At 41.4% G+C, this 17,199-nt stretch overlaps 1 protein-coding gene across 6 annotated transcripts in view; it reads right to left on the bottom strand.

The window, feature by feature from the left end:
- The window catches only part of MCCC2 (methylcrotonyl-CoA carboxylase subunit 2), a 216,416-nt gene that overhangs the window by 142,059 nt on the left and 57,158 nt on the right, over window positions 1-17,199 (bottom strand). For 4 of the 6 annotated variants that reach the window (XM_080679783.1, XM_080679780.1, XM_080679784.1 and 1 more), the window contains one exon: window positions 12,847-15,388. The exons of 1 other annotated variant lie outside the window; for it this stretch is intronic. In XM_080679783.1, coding sequence (XP_080535909.1) covers window positions 15,271-15,388 — 118 coding nt within the window. In that variant the 3' untranslated portion in view covers window positions 12,847-15,270. Of the gene's footprint in view, window positions 1-12,846; window positions 15,389-17,199 lie in introns of those variants that run through there. One more of the 6 variants, XR_013961185.1, reaches the window with a different exon arrangement.

Below are 17,199 nucleotides of genomic sequence, written 5' to 3' on the forward strand. Positions count from 1 at the left end.
GGATCAAACCCACAACCTTGGCATATCAGGACAACACTCTAACCAACTGAGTTATTTGGCCAGGGCAAATGGCATTTGGTTTTAAACAAATTTTATTAAGGTATGCATTTTAATAGTGTGAAAATATTAGAAGGAAAAAGCAAAATAGTTTAAAACAAATAATTTTTTTTAATGATAAAAGTGATGTAGGTTAATTTTATAAACTTTAGAGCCTGGCCAGTGTGGCTCAGTTGTTAAATGACAACCTATGAACCAGGAGGTCAGGATTTGATTCCCTGTCAGGACACATGCCCGGGTTGCAGGCTCGATCCCCAGCAGGGTGTGTGCGGGAGCTAATCAATGACTCTCTCTCATCGTTGATATTTCTATCTCTCTCTCCCTCTCTCTTCCTCTCTGAAATCAATAAAAATATTTTTAAAAAAAACTTTAGAAAATTCCAATATGCCAAAAGAAGACACTTCACTGATGTACCACTATTTATATTCCCATGTATGTTATTCCAGGTTTTTATATGGTTAATCATACATATATAATTTTTATACAAAAAATTACATTGTACTCTATATCCATCTCTATAAAGGCTATTCCACTTAATATACAGCAAATGTCTTCAAACATATTTTGCATTATTTTAAACAGTTGTGTATATTTCATTCGATGGATATACATATTTAACCAATTGTCATTACCCACCCACCAAACAAAAAAGGTTAAATAAATAAAGACATTTTCAGAAAAAAGAAAGCTTGGAGAATGTGTTGCTAGCAGACCTACACTGCAAACTATGTTAAAGGAAGTTCTTAGGGCTGAAGGAAAATCATCCCAGATGCAAACTCAGATCTACTCAAAGGAATGAAGAGCGTCGGACGCTAGATATGTGGATAAACAACTTTTCTGTTGTTTTTTCACATTTCTATAAAAGATAACTCACGGTTTAAAGCAAGAATGAATAACGATGTATTGTAGGTTTTATAAAAATGTAAAATTACAAGGTATGACAATAATAGCACAAATGATGAAGGGGAAAATGGAAGCAAACTGTTGTGAGGTTCTTACACTCTTCATGAAGTGGTGTGATGTTATTTGAAAGAAAATGTGATAAGATGCACATTGTAAACCCTAGAGCAGCCACTGAATAATTAAAACAAAACATAAGAAATAAGACAGTTGCCCAGCTGGTGTGGCTCAGTGGTTGAGCATTGACCCATGAACCAAGAAGTCACTGGTTCGATTCCCAGTCAGGGCACATGCCCAGGTTGCAGGCACAATTCCCACTAGGGGCATGCTGGAGGCAGCCGATCAATGATTCTCTCTCATTGATGTTTCTATCTCTCTTTCCCTTTCCCTTCCTCTCTCTCAAAAAACCAATAAAAACTTTTTAAAAAAAAAAGAAAAGGAAGAAGACAGTAAACACATGACTCAAAGCAACAGCTGGTACTTAAAGCAAGGAAGGCCCTTTACAGACACAGGCAGACTTCACTCTTGCCCCTGCTGCTATTTCCAGAAATAAAAATAGCCTCTGGTCTCAGTTTGACTCTAGTCTCATTCCTTACTCCCATCTTTCAACTCAAAATAGGGAGGCAACCAAATCCACCGGAGCAAACGCCTGAAGAAACTGAACATAGACAAATCGCCCAGAGGGGTCCACAGAGAGAACGGAACTAGATGAATTCCAAGTATCCGCGTCATAAGCCCATGACCTAACCAGAAGAGCTTGGGATCTGAAGCTTTGACATTAATCACCTGTATTTCAGTTGTAGCAACATTATCACCACTGAAGAGATACTTTCAGATTCACTTTTTAATGTAGTTTGATGTACAATAGCCAAAGTGAAACGATGCTGGCATTTTCAATATCGAGGGATCGATTTCTCTAAGGCTCAGCTCTTTTTGGAGTCCGTGTGGCCCCAGAGACAAAAACACAGTGACTTGGGCTTGAGTGAGCCCTTCAGTGAACATCCAGATTTGGATGCCTTCACATCTGGTGAAGGAAATCAAACAGACTTTCTGAATCATCACTTCCTGTTGCTGGACCCAGGCAGCTCTGAGTGTGTCTGAAAACACCTCCTGCTCCGTGAGGCACAGCCAGTGCCTGCAGGGCTCTTCACTGCTGGGATTTTTTAAATGGTCCTTGAATCTCAAAATATAGACTTATCACTGTCTAGACTCACCCTAGACTTCCTGTGTGACTTTGGGCAAGCAACCTGGCCTCCTAAAATCTTGTTTTAGTCACCTGGTAATTATTGTATTAATAATACCTAACACTTAAGGCTTAGTACATGACTCCCATTGATTCTAAGTGACTATATATATATATATGTGTGTGTGTGTGTGTGTGTGTGTGTGTGTGTGTGTGTATATATATATATATATATATATATATATGAAAACATTATAAACAAATTTAACATAATAATATATATTCACTTAATCCTCACAACAGATAATGAAACTGAGGCAGAGAGAATTTGGGTAACTTGTCCCCAAATTACAAACTAACAAGTGGTGGAGCTGGAACTTCAAACCCAAGCCCCAGCTCCACCTCTTCACTTCCATACCACGCAGCCTTCGGTAAAAATTAAAATTAAAAATGAACAAGAATGGTGGGAGACTGAGACATCACAAAATCAACTCCTAGCAACAAATTTTAAGGTAACAACAGGCAAACCTGGGACAGAACGCAGTAACCTCACTTCTGCTCATGCCTCTACCACCCATCTGTGGCCCATAGTGCCGCCCCCCTCCCCCGCCCCCGAATGCCCCCAGGTTCCCAGGTTCATCTTGTAAGCACTTCCCCACCAGGTGGTTGGCGGTAGCCAGCTCTCCTGCAGTCACACTGGGGAGGTCCATCGGTGCCCCAGATCCTGTTCTTAGCTGATGTGTCAAGCTAAGTTGGCTTTCTTACCCTTAAGAAATGCATTTATGTGTACATTCAACAAATATTACAAAGCACCAGGCCGGGCGCTGTGCCTGGGACTGGGAATATAATGTCAAACGAAAAGGTGCAATCTTCATTCTTGCAGGACATAGAATCAAGTAAAGGAGACAGACGGAGAACTCATAATTATCAACTGCTTGAAGAGGGAAGGCAATAGAAGAGTCGACAAGCAGAATTTTGAGGAAAAAGTGGTAATTTGTCAGTCAGACCAGGAGAATAAAATTCCAGGCCGAGAGAGAACACATGCAAAGGGATGAAAGAGATAAGCAAATGTAAGTGTTCCGTGGCTGTGGGATTGTGAGCAACTGATGGCAGAATGGGAAATCAAGTTAAAGAGATCAGGCAGGCTATGACGGAAGAAGGCCAAATAACCAGGGCTTGTGCCTCCTCACCCCCTTTCCACACCAAAATAAAATGACAGAATGGAGCACAAAAGAAATAAGCCAACAACAACAGAGATATAGGCAAAAGGTCATCAGTGGGAGTGCAAAAGAATTCAAGGCAGAAAGTACTCGAAAGAGTGTTGACTCTCGAATAGAGGGAACCACACTCTGCACAGAGTGGCTGCAACCAAGTTCTGAGTCCTGGACGGACATCCAAGTGTGGGGTTTCCCCCAAGCAGACCCTAAGACAATGACGTGTGTCCAGGTAGTTTAACCGGCATGTGATCCCCACAAAGCATAACGAGGGAATGGGCAGAGTGAGACGGGAAAGAAGGGAGAAAGCCAATAGAGTGCATATTAATATGAAGGTTACTGCTGTGGGCAACTAGGGCTGGATCCCAGTGTGGGTGCAGAACAGACCTCAGAGCTGCAATGTGATGTTTTGATACACATTGTTGAAATGATTACCACAATCAAGCTAACTGACATGTCCATCGCCCACATAGCTACTTTGGTTTTTCTTCGCAGGAATGATAACACTTAGAATCTATTCTCTTAGGAACTTTCAAGAATATAATACATTATTATTAACTGAAGTCACAAGGCTTTATATCTGGTTTCTAAATGAAAGTTTGTACCCTTTGACCAAAATCCCCTCATTTTCCCCGCCCCCTCAGCCCCTGGTAACCATCATTCTGCTCTCTGTTTCATGACTTTGACATATTTGGATTCCATATATAAGTGAGATCATGCAGTACATTCTTGACTTTGTAGACTGCTTTGATCTTCCTTAAAAATATTTTTAATTATGCCATACTCTTGCTTAAATACTTTTTTTTTTGCTCCCTATCACTTAATTTAAGTGTCTTTCCTTGTTATCCTTAAGTGTTCTGGACCTGGCTTAATTCTTTAAAATTAAAATTTTAATTTTTTAAATCAAGTTAAAGAGATTAAGCAGGCTATGACAGAAGAAGGCCAAATAAAATTAAATAATTAAAATTTTTAAAAATCAAATAATACTTACAAGTAGTTAAAATATAAATAGAACAGACAGACTCATAACAGTGCCCTAATCCTCCTTTCTTATCCATCCTTTACCAACAAAGGCAATCACTTTTAATCAGTTCTGTTTTGTTATCCCTCCATAAATGTGTACATTAGTATTTCTTTGCTTTGCAACTTTAGAAGTTATCTATTTAATTCCTACTATAATAAATAAGTACAGAAAATATGTAGCTTCTGATTTCAGAAGGTGAGAGTAAGAAAATGCCAACAATAAAGACATGGGACCCCCCCCCCCCTAAAGAAAGTATTCCCAGAAATCTGGGGTGAGTGCCTGTACTCTGAGAGCTCACTGGTACGACATCTGCAGAGCTCTCAAGAATCCTCCAAGAATATAGGAGGAGCAGGAAGGGTAACAATGTAGAGTTGGTGCCTGATGAAATGAGTTGTTTATAAATAATGGATAGTACATTTCAAGTTACTTGCTCTATGCTAAGCACTTTACAGTCGTTAACATATGAAATGCTCATAAAACCCAGTGAGGGGTTATTAGAGATGAGGAAAAGGAGGCTCAGATAGGTTGTTACTTGCCCAGATTCATAATCCTTAATCTTCCCCAAGTAATGGGGAAGACAGGACACAAAACCTAGATTATTTGATTCTGAAGCTCATGCTCTTGGTCATTCATCTATATATAATCCCTAGTTTCTAGAGAAATGAAAGAATTAAACTAAACAGATTAAAGCATGTTCCACACCAAAAGTTCTGAAGGATTCTGACGTGGTTTGCGTAGCATGCTTTCTCCATCTTCAATTAACTAAACTTTGCTGAATAACCACTCTGAACTGAGAGATCACCCAGGTCATCTGGTCAACCAGTAGCAGCACCCCCTACAGCCTTCTGCTAAAGTGTGGTCCACACACCAGAAGCCTTGGTATCAGTTCATTAGAAACACAGAATCTCAGATCCTAACCCAAACCTATTAGATTAGAATCTACATTTTAATGAGATACACCAGTGATTCATGTACACGTTGAAGTTTGAAGTACTGCCCTACAGCACTCCTAATATCCGGTCTCCTCTTTAATCTTTCCTGGGTCAGCCTGGTCCATACCACATAGCTTTCATTATTAGTAAATTCTCACCGAAGCTTCTCCTAAACATACTACACCCTCCCCTCCTGCTATCTCAGCTTATAAACGACATTACATCCTCCTTCTTTAAGCAAAATCTCCACTTCCTTCAATATTTTCCAGAGCATGCTGTTCATGTCATCCATATCAGTGGTACCCAAACTAAGATGTGCATTAGAATTGCCTGAAAATACCCACAGGTGGATCCCGGGAATCTGGGTGTTTTACATACTTCCCAAGTACAGCCAAGGCCCAGTTCTCCGGCCTCAGAACCACCATCCTGCATGTCCTTCTTTAGCTTGTTTTTGTTTCCAAATATGTTTTTATTGATTTTTTTAGAGAGGGAAGGGAAGGGAAGGGAAGGGAAGGGAAGGGAAGGGAAGGGAAGGGAAGGGAAGGGAAGGGAAGGGAAGGGAAGGGAAGGGAAGGGAAGGGAAGGGAAGGGAAGGGAAGGGAAGGGAAGGGAAGGGAAGGGAAGGGAAGGGAAGGGAAGGGAAGGGAAGGGAAGGGAAGGGAAGGGAAGGGAAGGGAAGGGAATGGAGAGGGAGTTAGAAACATCATTGATCAGCTGCCTCATGCACATTCCCTAATGGGAACTCAGCCTGCAACCCAGGCATGTGCCCTGACTGGAAAGCAAAACATGACCTCCTGATTCATGGGTTGACACTCAACCACTGAGCCACACCAGCCGGGCTCTAGCTTGTTAATATTCTTCATAGGCTCTGGCTTGTGTCACTGAAGATAATAATCAGCCCAGAGGACAGACATTATTATGGCCTATAATCAGCATATTTTTGAAATTAATGCAACTGAGAATGTGGCTAACTCTTACCAAGAGTCTCACACACTTAATTTATAACAAGCTTGTTGATAACCAAAATTCCAGGGTCTTTTTTTTCCAAGTGAACGGCTGCAAAGCCAGGTTTCTCTAGTTCTGTACATAAGTCTCTTCTTTCCTGAATTGAGATGTAGGCCTCTGTACTTATTACTCTTAAATTTCCTCTTGTTGTTTTGAACCCTTGATTTCACCTGCCAACAGTTCTGAATCTTTATTCCATCCTCTATGGAAGGCTGGGGAAAGCTGGGCTCTAGAATCAATGTATTGGCGTAAAATCAGGTTTATTTGAGACAAGTGTGGTCCAAATGGCTATGCAGAAGGCTCTACGAGGCCAGCTCGGTGCCTGACAAGGAGTGTTGGTGCGATATAACACTAGTTGGGTGAATTAATGAAATAATGACTGACAGCAGTGATAACCAGAGACACTGGTTTGGAGTCTCTGATATTAATTCAAGTGAGAACAGATGGAAGTCTGACTGAGGCTAGTTCAGGAACAAAAAGGGAGGATTTAGGGAGTTATTTGAGAGGTAAAACCAGTAAGATTTGTTGAGCAATTGAATGTCAGGGTAAGGAAGAGGAGAGAATCACAGTGACAACCATGTTTCTGGACTGAGCGACCGAGGAGGCTGCTGCTGAGAGCAGAACTGAATGCGTACCACTTCAGCCCACCCCACAGACGTGCCTAAAGGCTCCAGAGAAATAGCACTCCCCATCACTGAGTGTTTGTTTAACTGGAGTAAGACTGACACCTTCACAGACCTCATTCAATTGTGACACGGATATATTTGATGAAAAGAATCTCCGGGTGAACCTTGAAGACATCATGCCAAGTAAAATAAGCCAGACACAAAAGAGACAAATAGTGTATAATTCCACTTACATAGTGTTGTGGAGGGAACGCGAGTGAACGACCACTGGAGCCCAGACCAAATTAAAATTTAGGGAGCCTTTAATAGCCGGCTGGCAACTGCTCTCTCTCCACGCAGGGAGTCCAGAGAGCAGCCCCGACCCTTTGTGCAGGACCCACTTTTAAGCACATTAACCACATCCTGTTTTTGCAGAACAAGTAACCCAAGACAAAACAGTTTTTCCTAAGCAACGTCAGGATCATGCCATTGACGACCATGTTATTTACAGGGTCATCCTGTTCTTCAGAAAGCTGACAGTGATCTATGAAAGATGGCCTACGTGCTGGGAAGGGGCCATGAGACCGTATCTCAAGGCCTGGCCTGGTGTCAACACTGACAACTCTATCTGGGGCACAGTCCACGGTCTCTCTGGAATGGGCAAAAATTCCCACTCTCCAACACATAGGATACCTAGAATAGGCAAATTCATAGAGACAGAAGATAGAATAGCGATTACCAGGAGCTGGGGGAAGGGAAAAGTGAGGAGTTATTGTTTAATGGGTACAGAGTTTCAGTTGGGAAGATGAAAAGTTCTGGAGGTGGTGGTGGTTATACGGCACTGTGAATTTACCTCATGCCATTGAACTGCACACTTAAAAACGGTTAAAATGGTAAATTTTGTTATGAATGGTTTGTACAACAAAAAAGTTTTCAATGTAATCTCAACCATCCTTGCTGATGAATATCCCTTCCTTTCTCTAGTTATGGTTGGTTGGCAGTGAGAAACTGACAGGCCTCAGAGACTTCAGTCCTCTGTTTAATCCACTGAGAAGCTACAACAAAGGCACCAGGGCATAAAGACATGTCTCAGAAAACAATTCTGTGGAAGAGAAGTGTCAGCTGTCATTATGGCCCGTTATGTAAAATACTGCTCCTGTTTTTGCTTGTTTGTTTTTGGTCTGATCTTATTTCTTTCCATCACCTTGGATATATCTCATTGGAAACTTTCAGCTATTGGTAACCACTTTCAGTAGTTAGCCTAAAATTAGGTACATATAGATATCAAAATAAGGCAAACTTCTACCTAAGTTGCATATACATGAAAAATGTATATACAACTGAAATTTAAGTTTTTAAATTCATGAAAATACCTTGAAGTGAGCAGTTGCTCCATTTTGAAACCTCTTGACCAGCCTTACTCTATGAAGGGACTCGCTTTGGCCGCACACCGGAATCGCTCGAGGGCACTTTAACAATCCTGATACCTGCATCCTCACCTGAGAGAGCCCAATTTAGTTCTGAAGTCCAGCCTGGGCACCAGGGCATTTCATAAGCAAAGTTCCTCAGGTGAATGTAGTGTTCAGCAGGGCTGTGAATCACTGACCAAGAAGTTAAGACAAATTCACCCTACCCTAAAAATGGGGAGAGAGAAATGTACACTGACCTAACCAAAAATATACAAGAGTGACATCACTGAAGCAGAAATTGCTCTTAAAATTCTAAAGTTTTAGAGCTAGGAAGGAACTTCAAGATCATCTCGAGTCGTCAGTGGTGCTGAAAGTGATCCCCAGACCAACAGCATCAGGTGGAAACGTGTTCGAAACAGATTCTGGAGCCCACTCGAGACCTTCAGAATAAGCAATCTGTGTTTTAAGAATCCCTCCAGGTGATTCTGATACCAGTGGAATTCTGAGAACCTTTGTTCTAAAGCAGTCATGGGGTGCTTTAAAACATATCCCACCACGCACCCCCCCCAAGATTTTGATTCCAGCTTTTTTTTTTTTAAACTCCTCAGCTGATTCTAATGTGAAACCAGCAGAGAAAACCACTAATCTAGTCCCACCCCTGTATTAAGAGATAAGGAAAGACTAGGCCAAGATCAGACAGCTAATCAGTACCACTGCCTAGACAAGAACTAAGTTCCTTGATTTCAAATTGAGCTCTCTGTCCAGCAAAAAATTCCTGTTCTCCTCTGCAGAATGCTAAGCCCAATCTGGAATAGATGCAAATCATGCCACACGTGGAAGACTCCATTGTTCCCTTACAGTGGTCTGTTCTAGAAATGTAATCCTCTCATTATTATGGGTAGAAGTGGATTTCTTGGGGTGCAGAGGAAAAGAATTTCCTGAGGCCCCCACAGGATGATGTGGTTTCATAGAAAGCTTTATTGATGATGTAAAATTAAGGGGTCCCATCTCTGTCCGTCTCACCATGGAAAAAGTCCAGTCTTATCTTCAGCAGGACCAGAATTAAAGTCACTGCCCAGAATTTCTGTTCTATATTAAAATACAGTCAAGCTAGCTTAGCTTGTCCTCCAGATGTAGTCCATTGTTTGTAGGGTCCACATGGATGGCCATGCGGCTGCTTAAGGCCACATGGCTACGGAAAATAAACAGGTGAATGCCCACACAGGTGCGGGTCATGGAGCAAGAGCGAACAAGCATGAACAAGAGAACAAGAAAGAGGAAACTCTGGGGATTTTAACCAGGAGCTTCTTCAAACTAACCAATTAGCTTTCCGAGATTTCACACAATTCTAACGGGGTCCACCCCCTTGCCAGTCCATTGTTCCCCAGACTAGACTGACAGGCAAGCACCTGCCCTGGGTCACCAGGGCTTCACTGTGCATGTGTCCACCTGCCCCTGCTCCCTCAGCAATCCAGTACCAGATGGGAGAAGGGAGAGGTGCTCCTCCCCTTGGAGGAACAAAGCTGTATGAAGCTGTAGCTTCCTGGCGAAGCTTCCCAGGTGACCATGCGTACAACGTCTGACTCTTCCTTTGCTCTCTTCCTTTATTACTATTAATTAGCTAGTTATGATGATAACAGTTACCTTTCTTTCCTATATCCCTCAAGGTGGAAAGAGGTAGAAAAAAGTCACATTAAAAACAAGACAAAATAAAAATAAAAATACCAATAGCTCCAAAATAAAAACAGGAGCCTCACAAATACTTATAAACATTCATGCAAAAATTACAAGTATTAACATTTCAAAAGAGACTACAAACCTGTTTACCATTCATAAAAGACCAGCACTGTGGTCTTAAGGCTATCCAAAAGGTCACTTAAGGCTACCTAAGATGTACTTAGTTCTACCTTCTGTCTCCTGGTATGGCTGCATCTAAATTATCCCTAATGAAAGACTGTCAGATCTTTTTAGCCAGACTTCCAATTAAAAGTAACCTAAAATCTTGCTCAGTGACATATTTCAGTGTTCAAAAGGTTGCAATAAATCACGTTTCCATGTGGCAATTTAAACACTCAATCCATCCTCACTTTGATGGTGGTGGGAAGTCACATCCCTCCTTTGAATGCTCATGTATCCTGAGGGCCAATACCCTTAATTTACTCTTCTGTCTCCATTATCTTTTTTACTTACTTTCAATGTTCCAGTGGTTTCATTTCTGAAAAGGCTTTTTAAAAATGCAAGCAGAAAAGTTTTCATCAAGTTTGAAAATACTAGCTTATTTTAACCTATGACCAGCAGGACTTGCTACCAGTTAGTGTCTGCTGCTACCAGCACAGGAGCCTGACACTGGTAATTTTTTTAAAAAGATTATTGGAAAAATAGAGGATGCCAGAGTACCTCAGGCTTACAGAGCCTCAGTAACCAGAGTGCCAGTCATCTTCCATCTTTGTCCCTCTGCTCAAGCGTCAAATAAATGCTAGAGAGTCAACCTGGCCAAGACTCCGTGAGGTGTCCAGCTCTTGGCTGGGGACCAGGGCTCTTTGCTTGATGCTCACCAAGACTGCACAAAACAGAACAGAAGAGGGGTAGCTCCCAAAGGAGAATGAGAGTACAATTACCAAAAGATGGAGGGGTACTGAGCCGGTGAAAATACAGGAGCCATGCCGTACTTATCTTTGTATTCCACCCCAAAGTCAGATGCATAGTAGGCCTTCAGTAGATGTTAGTGCATTTGAATAAAATAAACTCTGACAAAGCTGAAGAATGCATCATCCTGATAAATCAGGGGTGGGGAACCTTTTTTCTGCCAAGGGCCATTTGGATATTTGTAACATCACTAGAGGCCCAGTGCATGAAATTCGTGCATGGAGCGGGGGTGTCCCTCAGCCCAGCCTGCACCTTCTCCAATCTGGGACCCCTCAAGGGATGTGCAACTGCCTGTTTAGGCCTGATCCCAGTAGGATCAGGCCTAAACGGGCAGTCGGACATCCCTCTCACAATCCAGGACTGCTGGCTCCCAACTGCTTGCCTGCCTGCCTTCCTGATTGCCCCTAACTGCTTCTGCCTGCCAGCCTGATCACCCCCTAACCACTTCCCTGCCAGCCTGATTGATGCCTAACTGCTCCCCTGCTGGCCCTGATTGATGCCTAACTGCCCTCCCCTGCAGGCCTGGTCACACCTAACTGCCCTCCCCTGCAGGCCTGGTTGCCCCCAACTGCCCTCCCCTGCAGGCCTGGTCCCCTTCAACTACCCTCCCCTGCAGGCCTGGTCCCCCCCAACTACCCTCCCCTGCCAACCGGTCACCCCTAACTGCCCTCCCCTGCCAGCCTCATCGCCCCTAACTGCTCTCCCCTGCTGGTCTGGTCCCCCCCCCCCCACTACCTTCCCCTGCTGGCCATCTCATGGCAGCCATCTTGTGTCCACATCGGGGCAACAACCATCTTTGACCACATGGGGGCAGCCATCTTGTGTGTTGGAGTGATGGTCAATTTGCATATTACTCTTTTATTAGATAGGATTCTCAGGCCATACAAAATCAGCCTGCTATACTTGGGAAACCATTTAACTCACCCCTAATGTCTTGGCAGGGCCAGACCAAATGACTTTGGGGGCCTTATATGGCCTCGAGTTCTGGGCATGTTTTCTCTTCAGGAAGTTCTCTATTAAATCCCCTCCTTCTAAGACCTTGCTCTCCCTCAGGCCCTTCTCTCCTTAACATAAGGAGGCACACAAACTGTGACTTGAGTCATCTTCGAGAAGGAAAACGTGGCCAGGCATACTGAAATGCTGGGGCTCCAGAAAACAGAATCACCCTGGCACTATGGTAAATTAAATGGCTCTCTAGAATTCTAATGCATATTATGGTTGATATATGGAAATCCCTACTGAAGTTACAAGGCAGGCAGGAAGCCTCTAGAACAGTGGTTCTCAACCTTTCTAATGCCGCGACCCTTTAATACAGTTCCTCATGTTGTGGTGACCCCCAACCATAAAATTACTTTCGTTGCTACTTCATAACTGTAATTTTGCTACTGTTAATGAGTCGTAATGTAAATATCTGTGTTTTCCGATGCTCTTAGGCGACCCTGCTAGCGGTTCTCAACCTGTGGGTTCTCAACCGCTAGCAGGGTCGCCTAAGACCATCGGAAAACACAGATATTTATATTACGATTCATTAACAGTAGCAAAATTACAGTTATGAAGTAGCAACGAAAGTAATTTTATGGTTGAGGGTCACCACAACATGAGGAACTGTATTAAAGGGTAGTGGCATTAGAAAGGTTGAGAACCACTGCTCTAGAAGCTGAAAAGGCAAGAAAATGAATTTTCCCCATGAAGCCCCAGAAAGAACACAGCCCTGCGACTGAAATGAAAGCATTCCACATGCTCTTGCTGACCTCCATCATCCTTCTAAAAATGCAACTTATCTCAAATGAGATCACCTATTGGCACACATCTCAAAAACTATATTGACCAGATACACAAATGCAGCCTAAATTGAATACCACACACAAATGTCTGAAATACTAATTTTATTAGGGAAGTATTAGATCATATAATCACTTGATTTAAAAAGGATGTGACCAGAGGATATCAATTAAAATTTGGATTTTTTTTCATTCATTCAACAAATATTTGAGTGCCACACATTGGAGATATAGGCTAAACAGGATGCTCCTTGCACTCATAGAGCTCACATTCTAGCAGGAGGGCAATTTAAGAGAACTGTTTATATTTCTGATAAACAGGTAAGATAGAAGTGACAGGGAGGATGGTGCTTTACAAGAGCACACTATAGGTGACTAACCCAGCCCCCAGAAGTCAGAACAAAAAGATGTGTTTAAGAAGAGAGAGAACAGTTCAGGCAGAGGGAACTTATAGACCCTGAGGTGGGAAGGACTTCGTAGGTTCAAGGAAGTAGAAGTATAGAAGGGCTGAAGCACCAAAGGTGAAAAGAGGAGTCAATGAGATGAGACTAAAGAGGTGATGATCATGGAGAGCAATTCTACAGAGAACCAGTCAAAGATTTAAGATTTAAGAAAGGGCCGAAACCGGTTTGGCTCAGTGGATAGAGCGTCGGCCTGCGGACTCAAGGGTCCCGGGTTCGATTCCGGTCAAGGGCATGTACATTGGTTGCGGGCACATCCCTGGTGGGAGGTGTGCAGGAGGCAGCTGATCGATGTTTCTCTCTCATCGATGTTTCTAGCTCTCTATCCCTCTCCCTTCCTCTCTGTAAAATATCAATAAAATATATTTTTAAAAAAAAGATTTAAGGAAGGGAGTAGCATGACCAGATGTGCATTTAGAATGGCCACCCTAATTCTGGAGTGATGGAGATTGGACCAGGTAAGACTGGATGCAGGAAGACTACTTCTGATGCCTGTGGTAGTGAAAGACAAAAATAACTGGGGGATTCAAGTGATGATAGGAGATAAAGTCAATAGAATTGACTGAATCTGCAGTTCCTGTAAGACAATCAGTGCAGATATCCAGTATATCTGTCAGGTACAGGTCTGTAGGTCAGGGGAGAACCGTGTTAGGAACTGTCAACAAGGAATCATTGTAATGAAGCCTAAGAAGGGCTGAAATGGCTTGAACGATTAAATCAAGCCACGAGAGACACATACATTTAAGAATAAGGTGTGCCAGAGGCTGGGGGAAGGGAGGATGGGGAATTAGTGTTTAAAAACAGAATTGCAGTTTAGTATGATGAGACTTCTGGAGATGGATGGTGGTAATGGTTGCACAACATTGTGAATGCACTTAATGCCATAGAACTGTACACTTAAAAATGGTTCAAGTAGTAAATGTTATGTACATTTACCACAGTTTTTAAAAAGATAGAGGAGATATTTTGTGTTACTTGTATCTTTTAGAATAAGAATGTATTTATGAATTGCTAATGAAATATCAAGACAAATGGTGAAGAGAGCAGGAATCAGCTGAGGAAGAGGGCCTGCAAAGGAAACTGAAGAGAACAGAATGGCCAAAGAGGTCAGTAGAAAACCCAGAGGATCACGGCATGGAAGCTAAGGAATGTGTCTAGGAGCAAGTTTTCAACTGATCTGAAAGCTGCAGAGAATTAAATCAAGAAAGTCGGGAAAGAACCCACTGGTTCCAGTAACGTGGAGGTCCACGGTGACCCTGGGAGGGCTGTTGGCAGGGGAAGCCAGTGAGGGTAGGTGAGGAGAGAATGGGTAGGAAAGGAGTCCTGAATGCAGACAGCAAAAAATCTATGATGGGAAGGAATGGGATCATGGCTAGAGGGAAAATAGATGCTTTTAAAAATTAAGTGTGTTACATAATTGTGCATAATGAAAAAAGCATCATTTCAGTGGAAATACAACTTTAATAGTCTTGATAATACCTGGAATTTATAGTTTACAGAACTTTTCATACTACTTGTGGGTTAGAAAGGATAACGATAACTGTAAGTTATTCTCTTCATTTCAAGGGTGGTAAAGCTGAGCTACAGAAAAATCTAAGAAAACTCACAAGGAATTAAGGTTCATGAAATAAGTATCTTTATGGGTGTTTTTTAAATAATTTTGTTTTGTTAATCCTCAACTGAGGATATTTTTCCATTGATTTTTTTTTTTTTTTTGAGAAAGTGGAAGGGACAGGGATAGACAGGGAGACACATCGATGTGAGAGAAACACATCAATTGGTTGCCTCCCGCATGTGCCCCAATCAAGCCTGCAACCGAGGTACATGCCCTTGACCAGTATCAAACCCAGGACTCTTCAGTCCAGGGGCTGCACTCTATACACTGAGCCAAACCAGCCATGGCTTCATTGATTTTTTTAAGGTAAAAAGGTACAATGCACTATATTGAGAAAATTTTACTGTAACAGTCAAAATTTGAAAAAGTCCAAAACTTTAATGCTATTAATGTATTGATTTTTGGTACATGTTCAATAGAAGATGCTATATATTCCAGTTATATCCTAAAGATGCCAAAGTCTGTCTTCTGGATTGGTGCGTTGAGGGCTGCACTGAGACTGAGACCCAGGACCAGTCTGGTGTCCGCTGGATCAATAATCCCATCATCCCACAGCCTGATAAAAGAGCAAAATATGAGTTATTAGGAATCCACCACCAAACTACCATTTATACATGCCCTGCCCAGAAATGCTGAGGAGGTTCTTCTTCAGGTAATAATATATGGATCTACTGACAACTTCTATGTACTATAATCTCACAACTGAAACCACGTTCGAGAGAAGGAAAAGAGAGCAAGAAAAATGATATGACTTTTATCCAAGGCTCCCACAGAATGTCAAATCAAACTTAGGGACTTAGGAACAGCTTCCTACAAGAAATCACAAAACAATCCCTAGTTTAAAAATATTTTTACTTATTCCAGGAAAAACTTTCCTGTCCCTCTTCTGCCCACACAAACGTAAAAATCAAGGTGATGTAGTCCTGTTATTAATATGAAGAATCATATAAACCCAGGTAATAGTCTCAAACCAAAGTCTCTACTAGAAAAGGTTTATCCCCCAAAACTTCCTCATCTCTTAAGAAACTATGAAAATTACTGAATAGAATACATTTTATTAAAATAATACCTTCCTATGTAGTTCTTTATTTTTTGCTACAACAGGAAAAAACAATAGAAGTGCTTTCAGAAGAAACTTTTAAGTAGAAATTTCAGTTTGCTTTTCACTGACAATGTCAAATTTATAGAGAAAAATGAGTGATAAACATTGCTTTTTTTAACGGTCATTGGCAGGTGGCACTTTTGCTTTCTTTAAACAAACTGCCTTCTGTACCTGGATATAGCATCAATTATTAAACCATACTTACATTGACAGACCATGATTCAAATCTCTGCTCATAAAACATTCATAATAGGAAGTCTGCAGTATGAGCTGTCAATAAGAAAAGGCCACTCGTGTAATCTGTAACTAGGTCAATTGATTACACTTCCTTCTGAAGCCGACAGCAGAGTAATACAACAAGCATGATGATGCCGGGGAGGGAGGATACTGCTTCATGAGGGTCATTAAAAAGACTGTGAAGAGGCTTTAATCAAATGCCTGAAAAGTTTGATCATAATAATAACTGAGCAGAATAAAACTGACATGCTGCATATGTAACATGTAGGATTAAGAAAAACATAGGAGGCTAGAGTAGCCAATGATGACAGCTCTCTCTGAAGACAGATTGAGCCATGTGAAAGCCTGACAGACCACAGAATCTCCCTGTGAAGAGGAGATTTATTAAACTGAAGGAAGGTGCTATATACTGGCCTAAAAATCCTTTCATCTTTGAAAGGAAGTTGCTGTCTCCATGCCACCAAGTGTTCCAACAGAAGGGTTAAGCATTTACAAAGTAAGAAATCTCACTGTCTTTCATTATTTATTTCCAAAGATAAGTCTGTCTGGGCCATTTGCTCTCCTGCCTTGAATATAATCCATTAAAAATAATAATAATGTTAAGTATGAAAATAATAAAGGATTGAGTCTTTCTCAATAGATGGCTTAGCCATCACACAAAATATGCAATTTTTCAAAGTAATATTTCAACTGTTCTTATGAATTTCAGTCAAAATGTTATAAGAATGTAGATGTGCTTACAATATATATTTTCTCTTAAACCTTTTCTATGGTTTTATATTTCCTCTTTGCTTCTACTGGCTACTATAAAAAGAATATGTTTATTTCTCAAATCAAAGACTATAAAATATTTTGTTCTTAATTCAATGAACCAATGAACTACCCCAACAAAACATACCTGTAAAATTAGTCATTAAAGTAGATGTTAACAAGAAGAGAAACAGATTTTTTAAAAATCCTAAATGGCATTATAATGATGCTCTGGGAAACATATAATGCTTAGTCTTTGTGGCCCCAGCACTAGAAGC

This window comes from Plecotus auritus, assembly GCF_963455305.1.
Source record: "Plecotus auritus genome assembly, chromosome: 7".
Taxonomy (NCBI): domain Eukaryota; kingdom Metazoa; phylum Chordata; class Mammalia; order Chiroptera; family Vespertilionidae; genus Plecotus; species Plecotus auritus.